Below are 20906 nucleotides of genomic sequence, written 5' to 3'. Positions count from 1 at the left end.
TCAAAATTAAAATATATATAATAAAAATATTTTAGTCATTTTTTATAATAGGGATATTATAGTTATTTTTTTATAAAAGATAATATTAATTTAGACCAATTCAAAATTTGATTCACTATTTTTTTGTCAAATTAATTTGTCTGACCTAATTTTGATAAAAATAATATAATTTAAGTAATTATATATTTATATGTGTTAAATTTTAATTGTTAAAAAATATCTTTAAAAAAATGACGTTTTATGCGTCTTTATATAGGAGCATCCCCAAACAAAAATCACGTGCTCATAATATTCAATCGCCACGTCAACATTACATAGCATTCTGAAATCCAAAAAATCCCACTATTGTTCGCCAACAATACGTCAAACGCAAATTTCGTTTTGCGCCAAATCTTTCCATTCAGTTGTCTCAGATTTCCTTTCACCTAAAATTCATTCTAAGACCGCTTTCGTTTCTCTGCAAAGTTTGCACCTTTCACTCATTTACGTGTGCACTGTGCACCTCTATCGTCATCATCATCCTCACTTTTGGGACTCCTTCTGCGATTTCTGTTGCCCCTTTTTGAGATAGGGACTCAATTCAAGTTCGATATACGTGAAAATGAGCACTTTTGCTTCCTGAGACCTACCACTATGTTGGAGTCACTAGCTGGTCAAAGTTTTAAGCTTAAGGTAACATTCTTCTGTGATTTTTCTCTATTTCGTTTGTCCTTGTTTGCAATTATTTTTGTACATCATCGTGTCATGTCCATTGAAGAATACGAAGGCGCATAAAAGCTTTGAAGACATTGATAAATGAAATCTGATGCATATTCAGATTGCAATTGTGTTGCATTATGCTTTGTTATCTATGTTCAGAAATTTGAATGACAAATTTCCTTGCAGGGATATGACTTAATCAAAGATAACAGTCCTAAATGTTATGCTATTTCATCATTCAGTAGAAGTTCTATTTTCAAGGTTTGTTCAGATAAAAAGCAAGTGTCGCTGCTTTCACTTGGAGTTAGTTATAGGAGCACCTCTGTGTCTGAGAATTTATGTCAAAGCAAACTTCTCAATGTTCCATCATTTTATAGTTGGAAAGGATTCTATCTTTCTAAGTACACGCCATTACGGTTCGAGCGGTTGCAAACAAGTGCAACTTATGATGTTGCTGGTGCTGTTGAAGTCATCCATGATTTAGGATTGGATACTCTTACTTTCTTGGCTGTAACTGTCTTAATTGTTCCCACATTCAAGTCAATTAAAGCCAGTCCTGTAAGAATTTCTCGTTGTTTGGTTTTATTCTCATAGTTTTCATTAGGCTGTTCATGCCATAGACATGGTTATGACCACAATTTTCTGTTATCATAATCTCTATCAACAGAGGCGGCTTATAGTCAATCATATATATTGAATTTGAGACTGGGCTTCTACGTATTGTTGAACGTATAAACTTGGAGTCAATTGAAGTTTATGTTCGCAATGCAGACCTTACTTTGCATTTACTTGAATGAGAAAAATAAATATATAAAGTTATTTCATATTTATAAACATGTATTAGATGGTCACCCACATAGAGAACTGAGGAACTACACTTAATTTTATTCCCAATTTGGTTTCTAATAATGGATGCCAAAATAGCCAGACCTCCATTGATATAAATAATAAACGCACATAAATAATAGTACCAAATTTACTTAATATAAAGCTCACTTTAGCTATATAAGTTCTTAAAATGATTGTTGTTTTCAGATACTTGGTTTCTTCTTGGCTGGAGTTGTACTTAGCCAGTTTGGTTTAATCAGAAACCTTACAGATGTTAAAGTTTTGTCCGAATGGGGGATCCTTTTCTTGGTAATCTATATTGAATCATGATTACAATTTCAATCTAAAATTCCTCACAAACATTTGAATAAATTACTCTCAAATAATGTTTGTTACTTTTCAGTTGTTTGAGATGGGTTTAGAGCTTTCACTTGCACGTCTGAAAGCTCTTGCAAAATATGCCTTCGGTATGGGATTTACTCAGGTTAGAAGCTTGGGAAATGATCATGCTAAAAAAATTTTCTTTTGCCACTTTAACTATTAACGAAATATTTTTTAAGGTTGTATTATCTACTTTAGCATTTGCTGCTTTTGAACTCCCACCAAATGGGGCTATTGGAACAAAAATTTTGGAATTCCTTTTCCATTCAAGGCCAGATCTGGTGAGATTTTGTGTTAAAATTGCATATGTTTCATATTTAAACCGTCTAATTTTATTTTATATAGTGATCCTTCTTGAAACAGGTCTTGCATATATTCAAATGATAGGGGTTAATACTTAACACTTTATCTTTATGATTATGTATTGATAATTGTAGGTGAATATTAGAAGTATTGATGAAGCTGTGGTAATTGCTGCTGCTCTCTCTCTGTCATCTTCTGCATTTGTTCTACAGGTATCTATGACTTTGATTGTCCATCAAAAACATGAAAACTTTATTTCGTTACCATTGTACAGAACACATGTTAATGATATAGTATTTGTATTTATGTTTGACATATTTATCTGAGTTATGAACGATTGAAAACATCCTTTTTCTTCCTATAGTTGTGATTTTTGAAAGTCCAGTAATTCATAAATATCTTTATTTTAAAAATATAGATTAAAAAGAAAACTCTGTGACCAATAGAGAGACATGTACCTTGTTGGCTTCTTTGCAGTCCATTTTTGGATCTCATCGATTCTTTTGAATATAATATAAACTTAGTAGACAGTAGTTAAGCATTGTGTCGATTTACTCCTCTATCTCTTCCTTACCACATCATTTATATTTTTCATTATAGTATGTAATCTCTTTGTCGGGTACCATGCTCATTGAATGAAATCATGGAGAAAATTATAAGTGTGCTTTGGTGACTTTATAGCTTGATATGTGCAAATAATTGTGACATTTGATATATCCAATGTTAATTATCAAGCACATATATGTAGCTTCTTGCAGAGAAGGGTGAGCTACCTACAAGATTTGGTTCAGCAACTCTGGGAATACTTTTACTGCAGGTATTTGTCTTGCACTCTTGCTTGTTTATACTATCTTTGTTCTATATGCAATTTTTTATTACAAGAAAGAAATAGGTTTTGGAAACCACTTTATGTCGTACTTTCTGTGCTTTGCTGATATACCTCAATAAATTGGCTTGAGAAGCATGATGTCAGTATATGGCATCTGTAATGTAATTAATATTGACTCATCTTTTTTATACATGCAGGACATAGCTGTTGTCCCTCTTCTAGTCATTCTTCCAATACTAGAGAGCCAGGTAAAGATGGAAAATATAGATAATATATAATATATCTAACTGGGTGTGGGTGGAACTCCCTTTCTTTTTTTGAAGTTTGATTCATCACCTTCGCAGAATGGAAGTTTTAGGTTTTAACATTTTAGAGTGGCTCTTTGTGTTCATGTGTGTGTGTTCCATTTTATGGTGGTATCCCAATTATGTTATTTTTTCTTTCTACATTTAAATGCTAAAATTGTTATATTTTCAGGACCAAAATTTATGATTGAAAAATTGCCATCTGACTATTACAATTATTGTTGACCAGAGCTTTCCAATTTCTTTTTCTAGAATCTGGCTAAGGAAAGCATTTGGCCAATGCTTGCTCAAGAAAGTTTAAAGGCATTAGGTGGATTGGGTCTGCTATCTTTTGGGGGAAAATACATTCTTAGAAGAGTATTTGAGGTCTGACTACTATATTTGCAGCTATTCTATGCAAGAATTGGAGGGGAATATGCAATCCTGTGTTAATATATTCTAGGAAGTAAATTGTTGGTCAAATTCAGGTTGTTGCAGATGCAAGGAGCTCAGAGGCCTTCGTGTGGCTTTTGATCTTGACCCCGCACTAGTAAATGTCAGTGTACTTAAGCTTTCTGCTTAGTTGTTACCTACTAGTAATATGCATACGACTTATTCTTTTCTGAAGAGTTCTTGAACTTCATGAGTAGAACGCTGAACGCATGCTCTCTATGTAATTGTGTGTAGCATGAGATGGCAGCAGAATAAGTGTTAATTTGAAGTCAAACATATTTCTCTTCATATCTCAATGTTTTATCCACTTCATTTTAACATGTACTTTTACTGTTAAATTGCTGGGCAGGCTGCTAAAAAAGCCGGCTTTCCAATTCACTATGGGGATGGATCACATCCTGCTGTTCTTCAGTCGGCCGGTATCTCTTCTCCAAAAGCTATTATGGTTATGTTCACCGGCAAGGAAAAGACAGCGGAAGCTGTTCAGAGGCTACGGTTTACTTACCCTGCAGTAATATTCATTTTCCCTCCCTTTACACTTTCATGCTTACCAATTTGACATATGATAACTAAATATATTTTTTGTTTCTAAACCGATCCATTTATCTATCTTAGGAAGAACCAAGAATTTCATTTTACCTTCAACTTAGGGTATATATTGTTAGGTCCAATAATAGGGAGGTTGGCTGATAAAGTTCTTAACTATTTGATTTGCCTTTTCTTGTTCCCTTAGTTTGCTTTATCCTATCTGGATTGCTTACTTTATGATGAAAATCCGCAGATCCCAATCTATGCCAGAGCTAAAGATCTTGAGCATCTTTTAGATCTGAAGAAAGCAGGTGCAACAGATGCCGTTTTGGAAAATGCAGAGGTATTGATTCGCTTTTTCTTGCTTGTCATTTTGTCCTACTGGATGGAGCTTGCAACTGCCATTGCTCAATAGTTATGCAGAAACTACATCTAAGTCTTTTGTTTTGTTTTCTTTTTTTAACAATCACTCAGATTAGCTTACAGCTGGGTTCTAAGCTTCTGAAAGGTTTCGGAGTGATGTCGGATGACCTAGCATTTTTGAGTCAGCTCATTAGAGATTCCATGGAACTACAGGCTCAAGAAGCAGCCAGCTTCGCCAAATGCGATGAATTAAATATGATGAAACAACTGCAGGTAGAGGTAGTTCAAAATATTTATTTATCTGATCTGAAACCTGAATAAGGATATGAGAGCAGTTAATTCTTATGTATCTAATTTTACAATCAGAACAAATTTGATTTGGTATATACCAGCATATAGTATAGTAAGTTCCTTCTTCCATATTGGTGAGTATTAGCTAAGATTATTCTGCTATGTTGGCGGCAAGGTCAGTCAATTATTTGTCCTTGGTTGTATAGCCTTTTGGGCTGGTTTGATAAAACTTTTACTTTTCAAAAGTAGCTTATCAAAACTGACTTTTGAAATATAGTTTTCTAAATGCTGCAATGCTTATGTTTGGTAACTCAAACTAAAAATGAGTTTTAATAAGCACACGTAACGGCAATTGTGTGTAGTAAAATAGCTTTTAACAAAGAATTTATCTGTATCCTGCATTGTTTTTGTTCTTCTAAATTTGTTCCTTATAATTTCAATGTCTGTTATTGCAATACTAGTTCAAGAAACTGATATGTTCCTATTGCAAGGTGAGAATTGGTGACTCAATTGAGGGACATGCACCTATGCCAACTACTTCATCAGAATTGGACCAGCCGCATCAAGTTTCCCTCCCTAGAATTCAGCCAGTTGCGGAACAGCCAGTTGTAGAACAAGACGATGAACTCGATCAAACTGAAAGAAGGCGCAGATGAAAGCTCACCGATTATTTGGATCTCGAGATGCCATCGGATAGCAGAATCTGATGGACCTATCGATCCATTGCCATACTGCCCCTAATTAACCATTCTAGGTTCTTAACGTTAATTTTACTAACCCTACAGTTACTGATAGATTTTCATACTGCAGATGCTAACCATTTATGTGTATATAGGAAGAATTCAATTATTTACAGTTTTTTGTTGTAATAGAATATTTGAACTTATCTATTACGCGAAGATTCAACGGTAGACTAATGGATTTGATTTCTTATTTCTGTAATCACAAACAAATCTATTATATGAAGATTTCACTACTTATAGTTGCTCAATTTAGGTATTATAACCCTCTTAACTAACATATTTTTAGACTAATTTGGTTGGACTTGGTTAATAAAAAAACTTAGATGTGTATCATTATTTATTTTAAGTACTTAATAAACACAGGTTACTCCCTGAAGTGTAGTAGAGTTAAAAAGTAAAGAAAGTCAAGGGAAAACAACCAAAAATTTTATTTAGGATGATGGTGCTTGGGGTGCATCATCACCTCAACATGGTGACTAGAGGTGCTTTACCCCATTGTGAAATTCTGAAATAGGAGGCACTGATTTTTCACTGGGTAATTGGTCCTTAGCAGAAATTGGAATATTCGGTTTAGGTTTTTCGAAAATTTTAAATTGAAATTGGATCCTCTAATTTACTTTTTACAAAATAAAAAAAAATTAAAAGATCAAAATCGAATTGTCTAAATTTGTCTCCCTCCAGTGACAAATCTAATGGTTCGATTTGTTTAATATCAATTGGAAAAAAAATTACTCCATACTAATGAGAAACAGGGAGTGGATCATCTCCAGTGAAAAAAAAAAAACTGGATGGTATCTAATGTTTAATCTCACCTTTCATTGCTCTCTCTCTCATCTTTAATTTTTGTCCTACTTGTAGAATTAAAGGTGAGAGATTATACTTTATTCTCTCAAGCGTTAAAAAAACTGGAGAGAATCCATTTCCACTGGACAACAAACCAAAAAAAAAACTTTGACAATTTATCTGGTTATTAGTTTATTACAATTTCCCAATTGCTCAATTTGTATCACTAAACAAAATATCAGTGTATATACCACCGAAAAAAAAAAAAGCAGACCAGGAAAAGATGATTTCCTATGTGCTTCGTCTATAATTAAAAGCAAACTCCTAAAGAAAAAAACTTTGTATTATTGTTATTTATTTTTTCAGAAAAAGGAAGAAGAATCATTTCACTGTTTGGTGAAAAGTAAGAGTAGGAGAGAGAAAAAGCTGACACAGTAAGATGAGTGAAAAACATAAGATGAGTGAAAAACAAAACATTCAACTCCAAAACTCAGTGAACATAACTAACTACCATTCAACAAACCAACAAATTTCAGCTTTGGTTTAAGGGGGTTGGTGTCAACAGTTCAAAGCGTATTACTTGAATGGCACAAAATGAAATTCATGACCCTGAAATAAAATCACAGACTTCATCTCAGTCTGTAGAGACCAACAACACAAAGTCAAAGCCTTCTTCTTTGGAGACACAAATGTCAACAACCTCAACCATGATCCCCACAACCTCATGGTTCACGCCCAAGAGGTAATAATGTACCTTCCTCTTCTTTCTTTCCCCTGTTTCGGATTTTTGTTCTGTGATCCGTGTGTTGTTAAAAGTTGGAGTAAGTAAAGGGAGTAATTTTTCTGTCTTTATGAAATTTCTGTCTTATAATTGATTCTGGGTCATTTTGATCATTAGTTAGAATTAGAACAAGTTTATTTCTTGATTCGTTTTCTGTTTTTTTTAGGCTGCTGGCTCTATTTTGTGTGATTAATTTGTTAAACTATGTGGACCGTGGAGCAATAGCAAGCAATGGTGTCAATGGAAGCAGGGGAACTTGCACTGAAGGAGGTACCTGCACTTCTGGCACAGGAATACAGTAATATATACTTTACTATTTCCTCTCTGGGCATTTATTTTTCAATACAATGTGATTTTTAGTTGTGAAGTATTCTAATTTTATAGTTTTGGTAGGGGATGTGAACTTTCCTTACATTTGTATTTTGACATGTAGAACATAAAATTTTTAGCAATTTAGTAGTTATTGACAAAATACTTTTGTGTATGTAGAGGGGATTTTAACTTGAACAATTTTGAGGATGGAGTTTTATCATCCGCTTTTATGGTTGGACTTCTTGTGGCTTCTCCAATATTTGCTTCCCTAGCAAAGAGGTAAGGCTTGAAGAAAATCTTCTGGGGCTAGAAATTTCATAGTTTTAGATGAGGAAAAATTAGTTTATCAATGCATTTGATATTTTCGTACATCAAAAATGAAGTTCTCATGTTATGATCTGTTATTGATCCTTAACTTATATATTAATCCTCAGACCATTCTACTATTTTGCAGTGTAAATCCATTTAGACTTATAGGAGTTGGATTATCAGTTTGGACTGTTGCAACCTTATGTTGTGGTTTTTCTTTTAATTTCTGGTCTATTTCAGTCTCTCGCATGTAAGTGGTCTAATCCCTTGTTTTTTCACCTTCTTTTCATGTTGAGTAGTTAAATAATAGTACAGAAGATGAGAATTTTTTTACTCTCCTTCATTTGTTTGTTATTCTCTATAGGTTGGTTGGTGTTGGAGAGGCTTCATTTATAAGTCTTGCAGCACCTTTCATCGACGACAATGCTCCAGTTTCTCAGGTTTTCATTTAACTTTTCTGTTGAATGCATTTCCGACTTTCGAATTTGAATTTTATTTTATTTTATTTTTTTCTTCTCAATGCTGAATGTGTCAGAAAACAGCATGGCTCGCAATCTTTTACATGTGTATACCAACTGGATATGCAATTGGCTATGTTTATGGAGGTTTGGTGAGTTTTATCTGGTGTTGTTCATAAAACCATTAAATACTAGAACTAACACCTCCCTTCATTGATTTTAATCTTCCTTTGGTTGTGGTTGTAACAGGTTGGAAGTTATATTGGTTGGCGTTCTGCTTTCTGGATAGAATCTGTATTGATGCTTCCATTTGCTATTGCTGGGTTTGTTATGAAGCCTTTACAGTTGAAAGGTGAACACTCGACACTTGTATTGATTTCATGCAAAAACTGTTTTTGTTTTTTTAGATGTACACCAAGAATTATGCATTATCTTAACACAATATCTCAACCTTTTTTTTTTTCTTTCTTTTCAAATTAATATTTGCCCTATGTTATTTTAGTTCATTGCTAATGTAACTTAGATTCCTGTTTTCATTGGTTGCAAAGTTATGGATACTTCCAATGGAAAAGATGAATCATTGTCCTTAAAGGCTGAGTTCAGTGATAAAAACTCAGTTGATCATTCCAAGTGAGAACACTTAACTTCTAAAGTGACTATACTTTCCATTAATGGTTTATTATATCTCTTACTGTCTGATCATCTTTTAGTGGATGATGCATTTAAAGTTCTATTCATTCTTGCCTTATTTTAGGTCGAATTCAGCAGCCAAAATGTACGACCAGTTCTCGCGATTTTTTAATGATATGAAAGAGCTTTTGGGTGATAAGGTTTATGTTGTCAATGTTTTAGGTACCTCTTCCTCCATTGATATCCTCTATGCTTCAACTGCTTACATAAGATTTGACTTGTTTTGCTGGTAAATTTGCCAGAAGCTTCCATGTCATATTCATGTTTTCGAAGTCTTATTCTTTTACCATGTCTCAGTTCCGTTTACTTGTTTTTCTGTTTCTAGGGTACATAGCATACAACTTTGTCCTAGGTGCATACTCATATTGGGGTCCGAAAGCCGGCTATAATATCTATCACATGGTGAGATTTGTAGCATTGTTCCTTGTCTCTTACACAATTCTTCGTTGCATAAAATAAGATATATGTCAGGTAATTTAAGATACTATACATGAAAATCATAGTATGCAGTCATTGCCATAACACTAAAGTCTGTTTACTTGTGCAGACTGATGCTGATTTGATATTTGGTGGAATTACAATTGTATGTGGAATACTTGGCACAATAGCTGGAGGCTTGGTTCTGGATTTCATGAGTAACACATTGCCAAATGCATTTAAGGTTGGTAATCAAATTCAGAGATGGGGTCTGGCACTACTTTAATAAATACTTCACCTACTTTCACCTTCTTTAGAGTTTACACTTCATTGCTTTGTCATACTGAGCTCTCTAAACTCTCTTGCAGCTTCTCTCAATCACAACATTTATTGGTGCAGCATTTTGCTTTGGTGCTTTCTTATTCAGAAGCATGTACGGCTTCCTTGTGCTTTTCGCTATTGGTGAACTACTTGTTTTTGCTACTCAGGTACTTCTCTTGTATAGTTATCTTTCAGGAAGATCTCTATACAATTGGTGGTTAGATTAAAAATCATTATCCCTTTTATTTGCAACTCTGTATTCAGGGTCCTGTGAATTATGTATCGCTCCATTGCGTTAAACCGAGTTTGAGGCCATTATCAATGGCTATATCCACAGTTGCTATTCACATCTTTGGAGATGTACCTTCCTCACCTCTTGTTGGAGTTCTCCAGGTCAGTCATCTGTATTAATTCACTCTATTTTAGAGCTTTTTTGGCAATTTTCTTGTAAAAAAGAAAAGGTCTTGGTGAGTTACATAACTTCAAGGGAACTAGTGTGTTGGCTATGTTTTCTGCTGATGACTTTTTTGTCCTTGACTGGGGTATTTACGGTCGAATACAGTGACTAATCCCTTGTCAGGTTGTCTTTGTTGGTGATGATTGTTAACACTTAACACACGTTGGTGATGCAGGATTGTATTAACAACTGGAGAACAACTGCATTGATTCTTACATCTATACTTTTTCCAGCAGCTGGTATATGGTTTATAGGTAAATAATCTTAAGAAGTTGTTGACTTACTACCAAAGAAGAATTCTCTAGTGTTTCTTTTGAGATATAATTGTTTCTTATAAAAGCATAGATATTTGACAAATTAACAGTAAAAATTGGTATCTATGTTATATGTACACATGAACATTGACCACTTCATAAATCATGTCCAATCCCAACTTAAAATAAAAGGGGAAAAAAATTGGTTAGGAAATCTTTATTTTATCTGTCATTGATATTACTTGGCCTTGGCCACATGAAAATTAGCTTATCCTGAAGACATAAACATTTGGATTTATACAATAATCATTATCTTATATCTAATATATAAATAATAAATGTCTGTATGGATTCTGAAGGGCATCTTTTGTGGTTGATGTAATATTATTATCAGGAATATTTCTGCATAGTGTGGATAGATTCAATGAAGATGATGAGCAACAAGAATCAAATGTGGAAGGATCAAGCACCATGCCATTGCTTCAAGTGAATGCTGGAGAAATATCAACCTCTACTCAATCCCAAGAGCCATGATTTTTTTTTCTTTATTATTTCTCATGCCTCTCCATGCACAACTTTAATTTAGCAATATAGTGTAAATGCCAAATAGGCCAATAGCCTCCCTTTGAATTGTAAATTTATCGTACTCTCAATGTAAAATAATTTTGTATAAACAACTTATTGTTTATTATCAGATTCGCAAAAGTAACTAATTTTTAAATGCACTACTTAAAAAAATATAAATGCATAAATCTAAATGGTAGTGTAAAACTCTTTACACTATCATTGCATAAAAAATAAACTCTTATTTTATTCGAAAAATAAAATTGCATGCAGCTAGGCCTTTTGCTAGACACTTTTCATATATTGTATAGACATGGAAATCAACAAATTTCAAGTAATGTTTCAATCTATATATATAAGAGATTTATTTATGAAATAAAAATAAAATGAATGTACAAGAAAGTTACATATACAGAAAAGAAATAACTACACCAAATCACAAACAAATTATTAACAAACCAACAAGCTTACATGTTAATATCATGCAGACATGCATCCAATTCCACGTCTGGAATTAGGAAACACAAGAAACAAACCACTGCAAACTACTCCCACCATCAATGGAAAACTCTCCATGGCTTGATCCATGTCATCCTTGTGCCCCGGGAATAGACAATTAGTAAGCCTATGATCAGAGAAAGCAATTGCCACGAACACCAACACTGACATGAACGCGTGAACAAAGTCAGTGAAGGAAACTCTGTACTTATCATCCTTTGGAACTTCCACTGGAATCCCTGGTTTGAACACTGACAACCCTTTAGGGGTGATGAAACCGTAGTAAACGGTTCCATCAGGGCCATGAAAACTGTCAGTGAAGTGAAAGAAGAAGCATGAGAGTGAACATAGAATTAGGAGGGTGTGGATCATCAATGTGTGGACTTGAGTGCACTGACCATTCTTGTAGATTGATGGAAGGACCATCTCAAAAGTGAGGAGTGTTCCTGTTGGTAGGAAGTTCCCTAGCAATGAGGTCTTGGAAATTGTCTTTTGGACACCCTTTGCCATGATCGCACGCTTATTCTTCCGGCCTGGATCCGGTATGATAGTAAGGGGAGCCAGGCCGGAAGGATGTGGTTGTGGTGGTGGTGGAGGGGTTGCATTATAGACTTTGATTCCGAGTTTTTGTTCAGTTGGTTCCATGTTTTTGTTGCCTTGAAATAGAACAGAGGAAGCAAATAATGGGTTAACTCGGTTTTTATGAACAACAATTTGAGTTTGAAAGTTTTTGGGCAGTTATTTACAGTTAGTGTTTTGTTGTTTCTCTTTCTTTTTTTTTTTTATTTTTCATTTTTGGCACATGCACATTAGAAGCCTTGAAGAAGTTAAAGAGTGTCTCAAAGAAAAGAAAGTTTTTGCAGATAATTTCAGGGCAAATTAGTTAAATTTGTATGTACTAAAACTTAACTTATTTGATGCATTAACAGTATAAACTATTTTATAATTGCTCAATCTTATCCGATATATAATTAGATGTATATGTAAAACTACCTTATACTGTCTATGTCTACCGTAATAATTAAAGAAATATCAATATATCTTGTCAATCCGCCTAAACTATAAATATCAATATTCTGCTGAAAGATTTAACTCATTCTCGTTTGAGTGCTTCAGTTGGGGTAGTAGAAGATTGTATTTTTATTCTTAAAGGAGTTTACCAGAGTGAAATAAGAGCAAAGAATGACTGCAAAAAATGTAGAATATAGTGAACTGGAGCCTGACTAATACAACATTGATGTCAAAACAAATATAACCGCGGAGCTCAACAACAAAAAAAAGTTTGCTATGTCATAAATAGAACTGTATCAGAAGCAAGCAGTGGCATCAGCAGTTAGCAACTGGCATTTACACTAGTGACAGCTCTCCTGCAGGAATGGATCTCTTCACAAGTTTACTCCAAGATTCATTGGTTTCTTTTATGACCTTAAGTGCATAATCCTGTTAAGTAAATAAATTAAATAGTGAAAATGAAATTAACTGAGAAAAATGTGGCCATTCTGACCATAACATTGATAATAACACTGCACTATATAAAATGCATGCTTCTGCCTTCTTAATAAAAGATTTCTTGTATGCTCTAAGAGCAAATCAATGCTCTTGCTTCGCACCATTTATTTAAATAATAATGAACCTATAATACTGACGTGAAAGACAACTAAGGTGGAAACTCACATGCAGTTGTCTTCATGTGAAGTTGCTAGTTGAAAATCGTTAGATGATTTGCCATGTTTGACTAAATTGTTATCTAACAGCTTTTAACTATCAACTTCACATGAAGACAACTATATGTGAGTCTTTACTGACAATTAATTGATCAGAGTAAGAACAATGATTTGATCTCAGAGCACCTAAGGAATTCTCCTTCTAATCATACACAGTGAAGATCACTAATACTTCTAAAACACCATCCTATTCGTCTGAGCCTTACCACAATCATGGGAATAGCCGAAATAGGAATTGAAATACAGCCAAAAAGACACTTAGTAACTAAACTGACAACAACTGTCAACCACCACCAACATCATTTATAAAGAACATGTAAATTACTAAAGTTTGTCATAAAATTCTAAAACGGAATCAAGGATTCAGTTTGGAGATTCAGATCATACCTTATTTGCTGCCTGGTTGCCAAGCCCAAATCTATTAGCAGGCTTTCCATCAGGTATCTTGTAGTCTCTGAACCAGTCCCTGATTGCAGTTAGTGTTCCCTGAAGACAAAGATTGTAACACACAAGTTGTTGATCATATCCCAAAAATGAACATCACACTGGCAAATATTTTCAGCCTTAGTAATATATGCAACACAAAATGGAAAAGAAAAGTGTCAGGAAATATATCATCAGCAACTTGGGTGATAGAGCATACCGGAAAATGCTTCTCAACATCATTGACATCATTCACCAATGAAGCTCTTGGATCATCTAACGAAATTGCAACTATTTTCCAATCTAATTCCCCTTCATCAATCATGGCCAATGCAGCCAAGGGTTTGACCCTGAGAACCTCGCCTATTTTCCTCCGGCTATCACCGATCTCAACGACATCAACTAAGATTTACAAGAGTTTGAGAAATATTCTATTGGAATTGAGCAATTTAAACTTAATAATATTATTGACAATATTGTGACATACCTGGATCATTATCTCCAAATGCTCCTTCAACTTCAGAGTTTGCAAAAGATGGATCTTCCCATGTTTGTGGGAGTAAGCCATAGTTCCAATTAATATTATAGCTGAGGAGCAGCAAAAATACATGTTTCAGAATTGGCTCTATTTAGGACCAAATTTAAATGGCTACATACATTGACAAAGCAGAACAAATAAAGAGGCACATTGAATCATATCTCACGGATAATATCGAAGCTTCCCCTTCTTCGTATCCTGCTTTATGGGAGTGAAAGCTTCATCAGTGGCAACCTCCATCTTTGCACTAGATTCTTTTGGAATTTCAACAATGAAGTTGAAAGCACCATCACCTAACTGCAATGGGATATCATGCCAGGGAGAAACCTGCATATTTTACATATTATTGTTTAGTTTCAGCACAAAAGCACAGGTCTCTCAATTGTCACAATTTGTTAAGTGAAAAACCAATCACATTACAAAAAGCTAAGCCAAAATTATGTTTCAAGACTGTAGAATAGTAAAGTGGAAAAAAATATATAGTACAATGAACACTATCCCTCAGCAATTTTAAAAGCAAAAGCTAAACTAGATAGTAAAATTATACCTTCTATCAAACAACAATCAAATACTCAGAAAGCAAAAAATGATTTTTTTTGCAACATCGTTAAGATTAATCAATCATAGAAGCCAACATTCACCATCTCAGACACTACAATCTAACTCTGCACAAGTTCTTATCCGTTCCCCACTTCTCCAACTAAAGGAAGAAACTTTTCGAGGCCCAAGATCACATTCTTCTAATTCTATTCAAAGTCCAAACAAATCATCCAAATGGCCATTGAATAGATATAAAAATTAAAAAAGCAATCTAAGAAGAAGAAAAAAAATAACCTTTTTGCCAGATTTGTCAACGAAGAAGACTCTGTAATCGAGAGTTTCAGGTTGGCCTTCTTCCTTGACGATAAGGTCAGGGTTGTAGATGGCCCTGCAGGTATAGAACCTTTTAGAAGTGGAATGAGAGAGCTTGAGGGTCTTGAAGCAAAGAGCATGATGGTGACCACCGACAACAAAGTGCTTCTGGTTAAGCGTCAATGGCTTCTTGGCGATCAAGGAGCATGTTGAGTTGCTGGCTATTGCTATTGCTCTGGTGGCCGCCATGGACGATGATGAGAGAGAAGAGAGAGAGTGAAGTGTGTTGATAGGCTACTCGTGTTTGTGTACTGTGTTGGTTCTCAAGTGTTTGTGGTGTGTGACGTGGCAGCATCTTATTGGGTGTTCATGTAACATACTATAAATTGATTAACGCCACGTTGATTTAGGAGTGTTCTTAATTCAGATCATGGTATATACTTCTGCAACTTGGAATCTGACCCTTTTTGTTAACCTCATTCATTGTTTTCTATCTCATGAGTACTTGAAGGACTAATTAGTAATTACCAATTACCAATCAGTCAATCACCAATGCTAGTAGCCTAGTATGCTACTTTTTTTTTTTAGATAAAGAAGCAAAGACAAGTAAAACAGAAAAAAAAGACAATGGTAGTGGTGGATGTGGGCTTATTCTTTTTCAGTGGTTATATTTCTTTGCAATTAAATACAAAAATATGTTGTGCTTCTTTCTTGCATAAAAAACATTCTTTTTTTGTGGGCAACGCCAAACAATTTGGATAAAAATAATCTTCGAAATCTTCGAGGCGCCGTTGCCGGGGACCCGAGAGATCAACCAGTAATGGCGGACAGATCCCCTGAGGAGGGTCATGTGGAAACAGATTCTGAACAAGAGAATCTGGATACCGGAAATAATGACGCGGACCTAACCCTCCATCAGGAAACCAACGATCAACACAAAGAAGGAACCTCCGGAGTCAAAACCCCGAAGGTGAATTCCTCTGAAGGCCGTGAGTCAGAGAAAGACGGACAGTCCCACGCGACTGAGCTTATGGGATTAGTTCATGTCCACCAAAGTCGTTTGGAACAACTAGAACAGGAACGGAGCGACAAAGGGAGATAGAAAAGCACCTAAGAGAGGAGATGGATCGACGAAAAGAGTTAGAGGAAAACTCTTAAAGTTAGAATCCTCCCTCAAAGGTTGGAACTCCCGTGATAGTAGAGAAGAATCGCCCCTAGGAGGGGAAGATCCTTTTAGCGAGGACATAATGAGGGCAAAAGTTCCGAGAAACTTTAGAAGCCCCAATATGGACCTCTACGATGGAACCACTGATCCAAAGCATCATCTGAGCAACTTTAAAAGTCAGATGTATCTGGATGATGCTTCTGATGCTACGCGATGCAAAGCTTTTCCGACAACCTTGTCAAAAGCAGCGATGAAGTGGTTCGACAGCCTTCCCCCGAGGTCGGTTACCAGTTTTGAAGACCTCTCAAGGAAATTCTTGATGAGGTTCTCTATCCAGAAAGACAAAGTAAAACATGCACCAAGCCTCCTGGGAATAAAACAGGAGGTCGGAGAAACCTTACGAGCCTATATGGAAAGGTTCAACAAAGTATGTTTAGAGATTCAAGACCTGCCCACCGAGGCAGTCATAATGGGGTTAGTCAATGGGCTCAGAAAAGGTCCCTTCTCACAGTCCATATCCAAAAGACATCCCATCTCTCTAAGTGATGTACAGGGAAGAGCTGAAAAGTACATCAACATGGAGGAAAATGCTAAGTTAAGAGACCTGAGTTGGCGACCTGGGCACCCTCCCTCAACAAAAGAGAGAGAGAGGGAAACCAAGAAGAAGGAAGAACTCGGCCTCGATAGACCAAGAAAATATCACTCTTATACTCCTCTGAAAGTTTCTGTAGTGGATGTATACAGAGAGATTTGTAACACCGAAAGGCTGCCACCCCCCAGACCCATTAAAAATAAAAAAGGGGGGAGCCGCAGCGACTACTGTGAGTACCATAAAATATATGGTCACTCCACAAATGACTGCTACGACCTCAAAAATGTGATAGAAAAGCTGGCGAGGGAAGGTCGGCTTGACAGATATCTCATAGAAAGGTCGGACAGTCATGGGAAGAGAAAGCGAGATGATATGGATAGAAGAGACCCACCACCACAGACTCCGGAGAGACATATCCATATGATCTCAGGGGGGTTCGCGGGAGGAGGACTCACCAAATTCTCTCGCAAAAGACACCTCAAGAGAGTCTACCAAGTCGGAGGAGAGTCATCCGACCTCCCAACCATTTCATTCACAAAAGAAGATGGGCAAGGAATAATCCCTGGACACGATGATCCAGTGGTAATAACTATGATCCTAGCAAATGCTCATCTCCACAGAACCCTAGTAGATCAAGGAAGCTCAGCGGACATTCTTTTTAAGCCCGCTTTTGACAAACTAGGGTTGGATGAGAAAGAATTAAGAGCCTACCCCGACACCTTATATGGACTAGGCGACACGCCAATAAAGCCACTAGGATTTTTGCCCCTCCACACCACCTTCGGAAAGGGGGAAAAATCAAAAACTCTGAGCATAGACTTCATAGTCATCGATGTAGGGTCAGCATATAATGCTTTAATTGGCAGAGCTACCCTTAATCGACTCGAAACGGTGGTATCCACTCCTCACCTTTGTATGAAATTCCCGACCTTAGCGGGGATAGCAACGGTAAGGGGAGATCAGAAATTGGCAAGGAAGTGCTACAATGAAAGCCTAAACCTGAGAGGAAAAGGTAGAGAAGTTCACACAGTAGAGCTCGGAGGCACAAGGGCCAAAGAGGAGCTGCGTCCACAACCGGGAGGAAAAACCGAGGAGATACAGGTCGGCGAAGGGGAGGAAAAAAGTACCCACATAGGGGCCAACCTAGGGGAAACCCTAAAACAAGGGTTGACTAAGCTCCTAAGAGATAATTCCAATCTCTTCGCTTGGAAGGCCTCCGACATGCCTGAAATAGACCCCGAGCTCATGTCCCATAAGCTCTCGGTTTATCCGGGGTCCCGACCTGTACAACAAAGAAGACGCAAGCTCGGCCCAGAACGAGCCCTAATAGTAGAAGAGCAAGTACAAGCGCTCCTAGAAGCCGGCTTCATCAGAGAAGTCAAGTACCCAACATGGCTAGCCAATGTAGTGCTAGTCAAAAAACAAAATGGTAAATGGAGAATGTGTGTCGACTATACCGACTTGAATAAGGCCTGTCCCAAGGACCCTTACCCACTGCCAAGTATTGACACCCTGGTAGACTCCAGCTCGGGGTATCAATACTTGTCATTCATGGACGCCTACTCGGGGTATAACCAAATCCCGATGTATGAGCCAGATCAGGAGAAAACATCATTCATCATGCCCAGAGCTAATTTTTGCTACGTGGTCATGCCGTTTGGATTAAAGAATGCAGGGGCCACATACCAGAGGCTGATGAATAAGGTGTTTGCCTCTCACCTTGGAAGCCTAATGGAAGTATACGTCGACGACATACTGGTAAAAACCAAGAAAGAAGTCAATCTCTTGGCAGACCTCTCACAAGTCTTCGACACCATAAGGTTACACGGGATGAGACTAAATCCCTCAAAGTGTGCCTTCGCAGTAGAGGCAGGAAAATTCCTAGGATTTATGCTAACACAAAGAGGAATTGAAGCTAATCCCGACAAGTGTAGAGCTGTCTTGGAGATGAAAAGCCCGACCTGTTTAAGAGAGGTCCAGCAACTGAACGGCCGACTTGCAGCCCTCTCCAGATTCTTGGCAGGATCAGCACTAAAATCCCTTCCACTATTCTCCTTATTGAGAAAGGGATGTCAATTCGAATGGACTCCGGAATGCGAGGAGGCGTTCCAAGAGTTCAAAAGATTCTTGAGCCAACCTCCTATTCTGACCCGACCCATAGCTGGGGAAGACCTCGTCCTATACTTATCTGTAGCAGACAAGGCCGTCTCGTCGGCCCTGATAAGAGAAGACGAGGTCGAACAGCACCCAGTATATTTCATCAGTAAAGTTCTACAAGGCCCTGAGCTAAGGTACCACAAACTAGAGAAGTTTGCCTACTCCTTAGTAGTAGCCTCACAAAGTCTACGGCCTTACTTTCAAGCTCACACAATAAGAGTTCGCACGAACCAACCCATGAAGCAAATCCTCCAAAAGACGGATGTTGCAGGGAGAATGGTTCAGTGGGCAATAGAACTCTCCGAGTTCGACTTGAAGTATGAAACTCGGACGGCGATTGATTGCTGGATTGAAGCTGGCGGAAGAAGTCGGTGCTACAAAAGTGATGATATACAGCGACTCGCAAGTGATAACCTCCCAGATAAGTGGAGAGTATCAGGCAAAGGACCCAAATATGAAAAGATACTTGGAAAAAACTCTGGAACATCTTGGGCGCTTTGCAGAAACCAAGGTTAAACACATAACTCGGGATCTAAATAGCATAGCAGACGCCCTATCCAAGTTGGCAAGTACCAAGCCAGGAGGGAATAACAGAAGCCTGATCCAAGAAACTCTCCAAAAACCCTCCGTGGTAAAAGTAGAAGACAAACAAGAGGTCCTTGAGATAGTCGGATTAAGCCTTGGTTGGATGAACCCCTTGATCGAATACATGAAATTCGACATCCTCCCCAAGGAGGAGAAAGAGGCTAAGAAGATCCGAAGGGAAGCACAACATTACACTTTGGTGAGAAATATCCTCTACAGAAGGGGGATATCAACACCATTACTAAAATGTGTACCGACTTCAAAAACCATCGAAGTGTTGGAAGAAGTCCACAGTGGGATCTGCGGAAATCATCTCGGAGCAAAGTCACTAGCCAGGAAAGTGATCCGAGCTGGATTCTACTGGCCGACCTTGCAGAAAGATGCCACGAAATTTGTGAAAAAGTGCCAACCATGCCAGATGCATGCAAATTTCCATGTGGCTCCCCCGGAGGAGCTCATCAGTATCACTTCTCCATGGCCTTTTGCAAAATGGGGAATGGATTTGCTAGGACCCTTTCCCCAAGCGCCAGGACAAGTCAGATACCTGATTGTGGGAATAGACTATTTCACAAAGTGGATAGAGGCAGAACCATTGGCCACCATCACCGCACAAAGAAGTCGGAGGTTCCTCTACAAAAATATCATCACAAGGTATGAGATACCTCATTCTATTACTACAGATAATGGAACCCAATTCACCGACTCTACCTTTAGAAGCCTAGTAGCCAGTATGAAGATCAAACACCAGTTCACCTCGGTAGAACACCCGCAAGCCAATGGGCAAGCCGAGGCAGCCAACAAAGTCATACTGGCAGGGCTAAAGAAAAGATTACAAGATACAAAAGGAGCCTGTGCCGAAGAGCTCCCACAAGTGCTATGGGCTTACAGGACAACCCCCCAATCCGCCACTAGAGAAACACCCTTCCGACTAGTCTATGGCGTAGAAGCCATGATCCCAATAGAAGTCAACGAATAAAGCCCAAGAGTGATTCTCCATGACGAGATCAGAAATATACAGGGGCACAAAGAGGAGCTCGACTTGCTTCCCGAGGTCCGAGAAGAAGCCCAGATAAGAGAAGCAGCGTTGAAACAAAGGATGACTACAAGATACAACAAAAAAGTCATTCGAAGAGCATTCACCCCAAGTGACTTAGTCTTGATCAAAAACGACATTGGAGTCAATAAATCAGGAGAAGGAAAGCTCGCTGCAAACTGGAAAGGACCATACAAAATCAATGAGGTCTTAGGAAAGGGCTATTATAAAGTGACCGACTTGGACGGCACCGAGTTACCAAGGTCGTGGCATGCTTGTAATATGAAAAGG

At 37.4% G+C, this 20906-nt stretch overlaps 3 protein-coding genes and 1 pseudogene across 3 annotated transcripts; 2 read left to right on the top strand and 2 right to left on the bottom strand.

Annotated features, from left to right (window-relative positions):
- Nucleotides 323–5892, top strand: LOC107622732 (annotated as a pseudogene).
- Nucleotides 6867–11182, top strand: LOC107622731 (probable sphingolipid transporter spinster homolog 2). The gene is made up of 14 exons (XM_016324741.2): nucleotides 6867–7227; nucleotides 7433–7564; nucleotides 7756–7857; nucleotides 8033–8137; nucleotides 8252–8327; nucleotides 8423–8497; nucleotides 8595–8736; nucleotides 9111–9197; nucleotides 9361–9437; nucleotides 9583–9696; nucleotides 9821–9940; nucleotides 10038–10166; nucleotides 10406–10484; nucleotides 10879–11182. Exons 1-14 carry the CDS (start codon nucleotides 7070–7072, stop codon nucleotides 11016–11018), a joined length of 1536 nt encoding a protein of 511 aa, XP_016180227.1. The 5' UTR covers nucleotides 6867–7069; the 3' UTR covers nucleotides 11019–11182.
- LOC107622159 lies at nucleotides 10900–12549 on the bottom strand. The gene has a single exon (XM_016324051.2). It carries the CDS (start codon nucleotides 12189–12191, stop codon nucleotides 11529–11531), a length of 663 nt encoding a protein of 220 aa, XP_016179537.1. The 5' UTR covers nucleotides 12192–12549; the 3' UTR covers nucleotides 10900–11528.
- Nucleotides 12668–15404, bottom strand: LOC107623672 (soluble inorganic pyrophosphatase 6, chloroplastic). The gene is made up of 6 exons (XM_016326017.2): nucleotides 15066–15404; nucleotides 14398–14558; nucleotides 14181–14281; nucleotides 13914–14095; nucleotides 13658–13756; nucleotides 12668–12986 (listed from the first exon to the last, which is right to left on the bottom strand). The coding sequence occupies exons 1-6, from the start codon at nucleotides 15330–15332 to the stop codon at nucleotides 12894–12896; spliced, it is 903 nt and encodes a 300-aa protein (XP_016181503.1). The 5' UTR covers nucleotides 15333–15404; the 3' UTR covers nucleotides 12668–12893.

This window comes from Arachis ipaensis, chromosome B10, assembly GCF_000816755.2.
Source record: "Arachis ipaensis cultivar K30076 chromosome B10, Araip1.1, whole genome shotgun sequence".
Classification (NCBI taxonomy): Eukaryota; Viridiplantae; Streptophyta; class Magnoliopsida; order Fabales; family Fabaceae; genus Arachis; species Arachis ipaensis.
The sequence above is the reverse complement of the archived record's forward strand: the minus strand, read 5'-3'. Positions and strand labels throughout refer to the sequence as shown.

Coding starts and splice junctions, on each gene's coding strand:
- LOC107622159 (XM_016324051.2), bottom strand. CDS start 12,191: ATGGAACCAACTGAACAAAAACTCGGAATCAAAGTCTATAATGCAACC.
- LOC107623672 (XM_016326017.2), bottom strand. CDS start 15,332: ATGGCGGCCACCAGAGCAATAGCAATAGCCAGCAACTCAACATGCTCC. Junction 14,282..14,397: donor GGGAAGCTTCGATATTATCC/GTGAGATATGAT, acceptor GCTGCTCCTCAG/CTATAATATTAATTGGAACT. Junction 13,757..13,913: donor ATGTTGAGAAGCATTTTCCG/GTATGCTCTATC, acceptor CTTTGTCTTCAG/GGAACACTAACTGCAATCAG.
- LOC107622731 (XM_016324741.2), top strand. CDS start 7,070: ATGGCACAAAATGAAATTCATGACCCTGAAATAAAATCACAGACTTCA. Junction 8,328..8,422: donor ACAATGCTCCAGTTTCTCAG/GTTTTCATTTAA, acceptor TGAATGTGTCAG/AAAACAGCATGGCTCGCAAT. Junction 8,498..8,594: donor GCTATGTTTATGGAGGTTTG/GTGAGTTTTATC, acceptor TGGTTGTAACAG/GTTGGAAGTTATATTGGTTG.